The sequence below is a fragment of the Atheta coriaria genome, unplaced genomic scaffold (assembly GCF_025399875.1).
Source record: "Atheta coriaria isolate IRGN ID8LTWV9N9 unplaced genomic scaffold, Caltech_Dcor_3.1 hic_scaffold_66_pilon, whole genome shotgun sequence".
NCBI classification, from domain to species: Eukaryota; Metazoa; Arthropoda; class Insecta; order Coleoptera; family Staphylinidae; genus Dalotia; species Dalotia coriaria.
The window spans coordinates 19630-29762 of NW_027045508.1; the positions used below are offsets into that span (position 1 = coordinate 19630).

The 10133-nt window shown below is 35.9% G+C and overlaps 2 protein-coding genes across 3 annotated transcripts; one reads left to right on the plus strand and one right to left on the minus strand.

Annotated features, from left to right (window-relative positions):
• Positions 1-1094: 1094 nt before the first annotated feature.
• On the plus strand, positions 1095-5991 carry LOC135802914 (golgin subfamily A member 1-like). Of its 2 annotated transcripts, XM_065316529.1 has the most exons (7): positions 1096-1883; positions 1938-2155; positions 3098-3355; positions 3424-3669; positions 4145-4594; positions 4658-5015; positions 5194-5991. In XM_065316529.1, exons 1-7 carry the CDS (start codon positions 1508-1510, stop codon positions 5202-5204), a joined length of 1917 nt encoding a protein of 638 aa, XP_065172601.1. In that variant the 5' UTR covers positions 1096-1507; the 3' UTR covers positions 5205-5991. The 2 variants fall into 2 exon arrangements, with proteins under 2 accessions (XP_065172600.1, XP_065172601.1); XM_065316528.1 differs by having other exon boundaries at positions 1095-1883; positions 4658-5991.
• Positions 5992-7173: 1182 nt separating this feature from the next.
• On the minus strand, positions 7174-9248 carry LOC135802912 (long-chain fatty acid transport protein 1-like). The gene is made up of 7 exons (XM_065316526.1): positions 8896-9248; positions 8453-8841; positions 8174-8396; positions 7732-8123; positions 7530-7676; positions 7395-7476; positions 7174-7342 (listed from the first exon to the last, which is right to left on the minus strand). The coding sequence occupies exons 1-7, from the start codon at positions 9246-9248 to the stop codon at positions 7300-7302; spliced, it is 1629 nt and encodes a 542-aa protein (XP_065172598.1). The 3' UTR covers positions 7174-7299.
• Between the last annotated feature and the right edge of the window lie 885 nt (positions 9249-10133).

A 10133-nucleotide genomic window follows, 5' to 3' on the forward strand; every position in this document is an offset into this window, starting at 1 on the left:
TAAACAAACCACGCACACTTGAAGTACTTTTTTGTTTTTCAACTGATTTGCTGCTTATTAACGAATTTTCTGAAACTTTATTTAAATTATCATCGACTTTGTTAGTTACTGACGACTCTGTGATAGTTTCTGAACTATCAGTAGTTTCAGCTTCATTGTAATGATTTTCTAAAATAGCTTGTATTCTATTATTTATTGAATCATTTTGATTTTCCGTGTCGATTGCTTGAGCTGGTTCCCATGATGACAGTGGTACCAAATATTCCAAACATTCTCCTTGCGATCTGTTCTCATTTTCATTAGGCACAACAAGTGTTACCAAGTTTACTAAAGAAGGACTTTCTCCCAGATGAGTTCCATCGCCAGGAATGACCGAATCATGCATTATGTCCCAGTTATTGTTTTCTTTGCTCTTTTTTCCATGACTATTTACGCGTTTGACGCGACACAAGGTGATCTCAGAATCGGTTGGACCAAAGTCTAAGTTACGTTGGTCTGAGTTTTGAACGAAAATATTATCTGGCAATACAAACATTTCGATTAGATAAGTCTAAATTAAAAGGATGTGGGATGTGGAAAAACCTCGAATGTCATCGGTGAAAGAACTGCCTGGAGTGGAATATGCATAACGGGCCATTCCTTGATTGGTTTGATATAAGGATTGTGGTCGAATGCAATTGCAAAGCGCATCATATTGTCCACTTTCATTGCGAGCGTCGATAATGTCTTCAATTTGCGTGTGACTTTCGGTTTGGCTCATTTTATTTTGCAATTTTTAGAATGAATAAAATGAATAAATTAGTAATCTTTAATGACTATACTACAAATAATTTTGACATTTTGACGTTGTTGTAATGTGTTGATTAAGAATAAACCTTAAACAATTCAAGAAACAATCAGAATATTTATTTAAACTTGTGGATTTCGATTAGGCAACTTGTTTTGCATGTATTACCGTGGTATTCATAGTTGCATACGGTTGCAATCAGAAAATATGCGGAATGTACAAATAAAACCTATATTGATACATAAATTACTATACATAAAATATGCGTTGAAAGCACACATTTGCACTATGTAAACAGGTTAATGTTTATTGTAGCACACGTCTTACGTTATTTAGCGCAAAATGGCCAACATTTATTTGCAGTGCTCCCTCCTTAACGAATTCATTCATTTTTGTCAACTGGCCCAGTTGACACATTGACAGCTGTGAGTCAGTTGCAAATCGTACATTGCCGTCATAAATTTATGTTCATTCTGCAACGAAATACTCAATTAATTGTTCTCGACGGTGTTAATTGTTAACCCAAATGTGCCACATCGCCAGCGCCTGTTGACGTCGTTGTCGGCGCGGATTTATTTCCTTACAATGCAGTTCTCCCCGTGTTGGCTACGGGTTGGCAGCTATAAACAATTAATTCGCGTTTGATAAGCGGATAATATCTTATCAGCGAAGTTGACTGCGACCACAACATCTGGATAACAAGTGCTAAAAACCACCAATATGTTCGCCTCGCTGAAGAACAAAATTCGCGAAGAGACGGGCAGCGACTTGTCGAAACTGACCGCAAAAATCACATCTTCAACCGTGCAGCGAATAGATTCCCTCCGAGGTAAAGGCTCTACATCCAGTTTAAACTCTTTGGTGTCTTCAGATGGTCAAAAGGACGACGCCTCCGAGACGGGGCGGAACGACGAGGACCTCAAGAAGAAAGTACAGCGTCTAGAGGCCGAATTTGTGAAGAAACTTGATGAAAAAGACAAGGAACTGAAGGAAATCTTGAATGAAAAAGACAAGAGGATAAGCAGTTTAGAGAAGGAAAAAGAAGAGGCTTATAAACACATACACAATCTAAAGGAATCTCTTAAAAACGTTGAAGGTAAAAAAATCACTTATTTTTAAATCAAAACTTTAAATTTTAATTTTTCAACAGATTTCAAGCAAAAATTAGTTGAAAGACAAGAAGATAAAGAACAGATTGAAAGTTTTCAAACACAAGAGTTGTCCAAAGTGAAACATCTAGTATTATTAAGAGAGCAAGAGCTTGAAGACAGGTCAAATCAGCTAAAAGAAGCCACGCAGCAATTGGAAAAAATCCGAAGTGAAGTGAATAGACTGCGACGTTTCGAAGAGCAACTGAGTGATGTACAAGTAAGTTTTTCTCTTGCTATTTTAAATCAATTGTTGAGTTGGGATAAATTGGGTTAATTTATGTACAGTTGTACTAACACCAAACAACAATATATTAACCTAGGTTATCAATTGATTATTATAATATGTACAGCAATCGTTGAACAATGAAAATGTTGTGGGTTGATTCAATCATTATTCATAAGGATATTTATTATGTTTCGTTTTAAGCACCTGTTTGTTCAATTTATGTATGTCATTATAGAGATACACTCTGTATATTTATTTTTATCAGCACGTCTTTTTTTACTTTTTGTTTGTGGGTTGGCCCACGTTCGCCGAGTGTGTTTGTCAATTTATTTTTCTGATAACAGCGATTTCCGCGCCGCGCACGTTTCGGTTACATAAATTATTTTACAACGCGGCGCTGATAATTACAGCTTTTTAGGTCAGGTGGATCGCAAAACTTCACGGACGAAACTGTAACAAGCAAAAGTTAAAGTTACGGATTTATTGCAATGAATTTCAACGTTTTTAAAGGAAAAACATTAAAATTATTGAATATTTTGCTGGGAAATCTATTTTTACTAATATTGGGTCTTTTATTATTAATTTATTCTTCTTTTATTCTATTTGTATTCTTTTCATGCCTGTTTGTCTTTTCTTTCTTCTTTTAGATGTTTTTAAACTGTTTTTCACTTTTCTATTATTTTTAATAAAGAATTATAAAACTGCGCAACATTTTTATCTGGATAATAAGCCGGCACCGTTCATCGTATTCGTGTGCTCACTTGTTTTTATTATGATTTGTGTTCGCTTAAAATCAGTACAATACGCTTCGGTTGTTTACAACAATTACACATTAGGAGGTATGTGCTTGTGGGCTTTATTTATTTATTCATTGAAGTAGCTGTCGCTAATTATTCTCTACATACAAACGAGCGGTTTGCGTTGTGATTGCAGGACGATTTGGAGAGTCTGCGACACTCGAGCGCCAGAGACATGGCCACGCTGGCGTCCGATTTGGCGAAAAGCGAGGAAGAGCGCAGACATTTGACCGATCTAGTTGCCATTTTACGTGAGAGGAGTAGCTCTGATAATTCTGATGAACAGTTTGCTGCTGAGAGGAAACTTCTCGAGCAGCGATTGGAAGAGGCGCATTTACACCTGGCTGATATTAAAACATCCTGGAGCGATAAAATTGCATCGTTAGAAACACAAGTACATAATAATAATTTAATGAAGATTTTTATAGTTTTTGGATGAATATAATAAATGCGGCGTTTTAGGTGGGGAGGTTGAGTCGACAAGCGGCTGAAGAAGGATCGGAACGAAGACGTGCCGTGGATGAGAAAGATGTTTTATTAGAGCGCGTACGTCAATTAGAATGTGAATTGGAGTGCAATAATCTGGAGCTGAATAACAAAGACGCGAAAATGAAGCGGTTGATAATGGAGATTGAAGAATTGTCGACGGAGTTGAAGAATTTGCGGTCAGAGTCCGAGGAAGAGGTGGCTTTTTTGCGCGTGCAAATCGTGAGTTAAGGGAAAGAGGGACTATTGCTTGTGATGCAAATCCAGTTTGATTAGATTAGTCGCTTTTGGGAGAATTCTGACACATTCCTTGAAACTCTATAGGTATTATTTATACATAGATGGTTATGTTTCCTAATTTTTATTCTAGGCGTTGGATGTTGTTACCATTTGAAATACCAATTTTATATGTATGTTATGATTTTATAGCAATACCGATTAAATATTACCATTTTTGTTATTTTATTACGTTGTAATACAGTTTAAGATTGTTTGTCGCAAGCAAAATGTTGTTTTTTTCTCCTTGTTTCAACCCGACGACACGAAACCAACCCACAAGACACTAATCGCCGCTGTACATATTTTTACTAATGTTCACAACTGCTACACTTTGGTTTTTATTTATTTAATAGTAGATGGTAAATGTTTATATGTTGGTGGTGTAAATATCAAGTATGACTTAATTATTTCGTTGCAGCAAAACACCAAAATCGAAATGAAGGCAGTGAAGAAAAACTTGGAGAACACCGAGTGTGAGTTGGAGAAACATGAAGATGAGTGCAGTAAACTTCGATTGTCTGTGGATTCCGAACATCAAACGAATAGCTCCCTGCGGCAGGTGATTACTAATTTGGAGAAGGACCTAGATGAGGAGAAGAGGAATAGTTTGAATGTACAACGCACGTTGACGAGGGTAACGGCTGAGAAGAACACTGCATTGTTGAGGAATGCTGAAATATCTCAACAGATGGAAATTGCTAAGCAAGAGACGCGGCGACAGGAAAGCGAAATGAATGATTTGCTAAATAAAATTAACCAATTAGAAGATGATAATAATAAATACAAAGAGAAGGAAACCAAGGGCGTGGAGCAAGAACTACGCAACACGGTGACGATTTTAGAAGAACAGTTAGCTGATAAAAATAAGGTTTTTATATAAACAGTGAATTTTTTGTTTATTTTGAGTAATAAATTGTTGTGTTTATTGTAGAATATAAAGACACTTCAATTACGCCTAGCGGACATGAAGAAAACGCTACAACAAGAACTGCGCACCACGAATCACTCCAGCGCATTCTTCGACAGCAACGAGTCAGCGGCAATTCTAACTCCTAGTCAAATTACAACGCGTAATCACCAATATACAGGACTGCGCAAGGACGACGACGACGTAAACTTCACATACCTCAAGCACGTTATCATCAAGTTTCTCACCAGCCGTGAGTACGAGGCGCAGCATTTAACCCGCGCCGTCGCCACGCTGCTGAAGTTTTCGCCCGAAGAGGAGAAGCTGCTCAATGACACGCTGGAGTGGAAAATGTCGTGGTTCGGCTCGCGGCCGAAAGTCGGTAAGGGTCAAACGTCCAAAGGCTTGCCACGCAGCTGATGGTTACTCTAATAATTACATGAATGAATTGAAATACTTGCACTCTCTCTGATTCGGAATCAATTCGGCCAAAGACACATCACGCAAATGATGGGATTTACATTCGAGAATAATTTTTACTCATGCAGCTTTGTTTTCAGATGGTAAATAATCTAGTAGGGCGAGGAATCTAGATGAATAGTACCTTGTACCGAGAGGGGCCGGATGCCATGCCGCAGGTTTGTTTCTCAGAGAATATCTAACATTTACATAATAGAAAATTGACGAATTGACGAATTACGGATGATAAAATTGGTAATGGTTGATGAGATTTTAACGAAACCTTGGTGATGCGGGTCCCCTCTCTGATTTCCACTTTTCTACCACATTTTTAAAACGTACGATACAGTTTAGCAAGTTCTCAATATGACTGGGATGCTTGTGAGACACGTCACAATTCCATATTCCTAAAATTGGGTACGAACATTCCTGAAAATTCAATTCAAATCGTTTGTAATAGTATTAAAGCTCTAGACGAACCCATGTAGTTGATTCCAACTGTTTCCTACGAATTGTTACTAGGTATTTTCGGTTTTTTTAACTTTTATCAAGTATATACTTGTATTTTTATAGCGCGTCAAATGAGTAAGCAGATTTTGCATCTAATTAAGTTCATCTAGTTTGTACATACTTTTGTTTTCGACCTTCTGGGCAATATTTGTACATACAGTTATGTTAAGACGACAATGCTAGAGTCGTGAGTTTTTCGTTTGACTAGTTGTGGTGTTCTAAATTCAATTAACCGAATTTGTAATCACGTGAAACTGCCAATTAATAAGTTGTAAACATAATGCCGTCGGTTTTGGCTAGAGTTTCATTTTCACGATGATTATGATTGCTATCTTGTTGTCTATTTATTATATTTATTTTCGAAAATAAATGCAAAATGTGTAACGAAACCGCGTGAGTTAATTTAATCAATGCATGATTTACATCCTGAATATTCCAAACACCTCAGTTTATAATTTCTTGTTTGTGTCAGGGTTTTTTTCTTGTCCTGCAGAGTTAGTTATTTTTGCTTTTGCTGGTGCTTCTGGAGTCACTGAAAGCACAGTTGATTCAGTTTTCTTTATTTCAGTTGTTTTAGCTTGTATTGTTTCAGTTTTCTGTGGTTCTGATGATTTTTCGATACTTTTAGCATCAGCTTTCAACTGAGTTATGTTCTTAATCAACATGGCGGTCTTCTTATCTACTAAACTCGATGTGCTGTTTGGTTTTCGTAGTGATGTGCTGCTTGTTTTGGTTTCTGCAGAAAATCGTTCTTTCAATACCTTATTCATGACTGGTTCTGTCAGTATATTATATTTTGTTGGAACTTTATTAGGCTCAGCTTTGATTGATACGCTGTCTTTTTCTGCAGGCTTAGTACTTGCTCCCATTCTTGTTTGATCTGATAATGGAGGATGTGTTGTGATTGATTCTGCTTTGTTAGCTGTCTCAATGGCATCAAGAATATTGGTTACTATGGGTTTAGTACTCGTATAATGTGTGATTGGTTTCTTTTCTTTTACTAGAGGAGCAGTCTGATGTTTTGCTTCCTGTGATGGTGAAGTAATTGTCACTGAAATAATGGTTCTTGATTTTATCGCATCCATTTTCTTATTAACAGTCATATTGTTTGTTTTACTTTGAGTAGCTTCCACCTTATCAACCTTGAGTTCTTCTTGTGGGGAAGCCACAGGTACTGTCATATCAGCTTCCATTAATGGTTGGATTTTTGATTCGTTTACAAACATTTGTGGCCGATTTGTTGTGGTCCAGATTAATGGCTTGTAACACATTAAGTTCTTATCAAAGTAATGAACCAAATCACCTTCCATGTTTAATCCCTGGTTAATTAAACGTTGTTTATCAACCTTTTTGAAGCTAGTAATTCAAACTTGGCTACGATTCGGACATAATGTGGTATCCAGTTCTTGGGCAAATGGTCAATCAGATCATCTGTAAACTTTTTCATATCCAACGTCTTCTTAGGATCTTCTATTGCAAGTATTTCAATGTCTTGCTTGTATCCCATCTGAAATAAACATATGGATTTAAGTTCAATAATAAAAACAGTTAAAATGTATTATTACTGGTAGACTATACGCAACACATCGTTTACTAGTAAACTTTGATGCTATGTACTCCACTTCTTCAGATGTAACGAGTTTATTCATCCAGGATTTATCAAGATGCTTTTAAGTGGACGTAGGTATAATTTTTCATCAATTGTTAATAATTCCCTGTTGTAATAGCCATATCACCTCTCTAGGATTGAAATAATTAGATATAGAAATATAAAATGGCGGAGTACCGTTACTTTGAAAATGTTTTGGATTGTTTTACATTTGGAGGTAAATTTTCACTTTCCGTCCACAGTTTGATTAACATTCCAGGTTCACCTGAAATGAATAATTAATCTTATTGTTTTATATAAATTTATTGAATGTTTTACCATATTCACTCAATTGACATAATCCATTTGCGTTCCGAACGGGAATGTTTTCCTTCCCAAATACTTTGATTACATAATGTGGGAATACAAAACTAGGAATTAGTTTTGGCCGGAAACCAAGTACTCCTATTTTGCCCTCAAAGTTAACTAAACAAAAATAAAATTTATTTTTTAAAGGTTATTAATAATTGTTTATAATTACTTAAATCAATGTCTTCCTGTGAAACATCATGCACCTCATACATTTTCGTCCCAAATCTGTCCACAAACTCCTGCCAATAATCACTTTCCAATCCAGTACCATACATTGCCCTGACAGGATGAAAAGTCTCTATTGGACTCACAGGACTCAGAAGAAGTTGCTTGCACATGCTTCCTGAATATTGCCCCACTGTACAATTGTAAACGTAACACTCCCGGAAATAATCCGAGGCGGAAAACTTGGAGCGCAGTACAGTGGATACGCCATTTGTAATTGAGGGACCAATACCCAAAATCATTCCGGATGTTTCATGTAATGGCGTTGGATTGTAAATCTTTTCAGAAGCGTTTAGATCAAGCATCATTGCGGTGGCACTTGCATTATATAAAAATCTGTAAGTATATACATTTAAAGATTTTTAAAATATAAATTTGTGTTAGGCATACTTTTCATGTGTGATGACAATTGGTTTTTAAAAACGGTGTCTTCCGGTGCGAACATATACAGAAGAGGATCGTCATGATGCACTTGGACAAAAACTTCCGGTAAATCGTTGTATTCCTTTAATAATTCTTCTTCCAACACACGAAATTCTGGTTGTTTGGCTTTGTGCCTCATTTGAAAGATTTTAATGCCTTCAAAGTTTTTATAAACGTCACCAAAAGCTATTAAAATAATTCATTTAAATTATTTTTGTTACATTTTTAGAACTAAATGTTACCATGCATTAATTCGTCATCAAAAATAATTCCCGTGCATCCCGATTGTTTGATAGCCTTTGTTAAACCTTTATTACGTAGCTCTGTACTTATAAGTGTTGTTATAATGCCGATGTTAGCCATGCCAAGAACAATGGCGACCATTTCAGGACTATTCAGCGCAAACATCGCAACGACATCTCCTTTTTGAAAACCGTACTTTTGCATTAAACGAGAGGTCCTGTTGGCGTAACTTGCTACATCCTTATACTTCCAGTTTTGATCATGTAGCTGTAACATTAGTTTATCTGGATGTTTCTTCTCTTGTTGTTGGAAGACTTTAGATAAGGTTAAGTTGTTGTTTTTGATACGTTTGGATAGCAGCCAACATTTGGAATACCTCCACAAGAACCTTAAATAAAATCAATGTGTATTATTTTTTTAACTTGTAATGACGCAATATTACGTTGAATCTCTACTAAATGTCTTTGATAACACATCCAGATCTTTTGAATGATATAGAAACAATGGAACAGCTCCAAAGAGCATGTATAACTTCCCAAAAAACGCAGACATCAAACCAATTGCTGTTCCCGACACGATCCAACCAAACTTTTTACTTGTGATGTCCAAATGTGTTTCGGATACTTTTGTGATCATTTTTGGCCCTTCTTTTGTAAGCTCAGACGGAATTGGTTTCAGTTGTTCCAGTTGATTTTCTTGCTTTTTGGGAACAGGCGGTGGCTGTGGTATAATTGGAGATGGTCCAGATTGCTTTTGGGGTTCTGGTGGTTGAAACTGTGAAGAAGAACTTTCCATTCGCCAGGATGTCCTTTTGATGTGTTTTACAAAAGTGAATTTTTGTTGTGATGTTGGGTTCCATGCGTGTATTACGGAATGAGAACGGTGGATAAGGACATTTTGGTGACTGAATACTTGTGGTAGTGTAAGGATGGTATGACTGGTATATTTATAAAATGACCGCAGGAACATTTTTAAGAATAGGGAAACACTATTTTAGATTTATATGAATTCTAGTTCGAATTTTAAAATTCGAATGAGCGAAATATATGTGACACATAAATTTCAATACAAAATGTGAGCAATGTCAGTAAAACCTTTAGCAAATGTTTTTTTTTTAATAATCGTTGTTATGATTACTTAGTGTAAATACAAATCAACAAGTATGGATTTTGTTTATAAAAAATAAACAGTGATACATAAGCCAAACTTAATGAATATTTTTTTAATTCTGAAAGAAATCATTAGTCAAATTGCAGAAATGTATTAAAATAATTTATTAATAAAATTTTGGTGGAGGCGCTTTACACACCAAGCGCAAACATCAACCCGTGACTAAAGCCTGTGACTAAAGTACTTTAGTCACGGTCTTAGCCGTCCGTGTTTAAAATACCACTCTTTGAGTCTCAAAACCGTGAAAAATTGGCGTTGTAAAGGTGGAAGTAGAAAAAAAGTTTATTAATAAAATAATTTAATAATTATTATTTTAAATTTAATTTTTAAATTTTGGCGGAGGCGCCTGTTGCTGTTCTTTAAAAATTATTATCCGATGTAGAATACATATAATTATTTAAGTTATTTATGCGCACGACACCGTACCATAACTTCCGCGTTAGTAAGTATTCCCGTTAATTCTACTTCCGCTCTCTTCAAAATATATTTCCGCAAAACTTTGCATTGTTT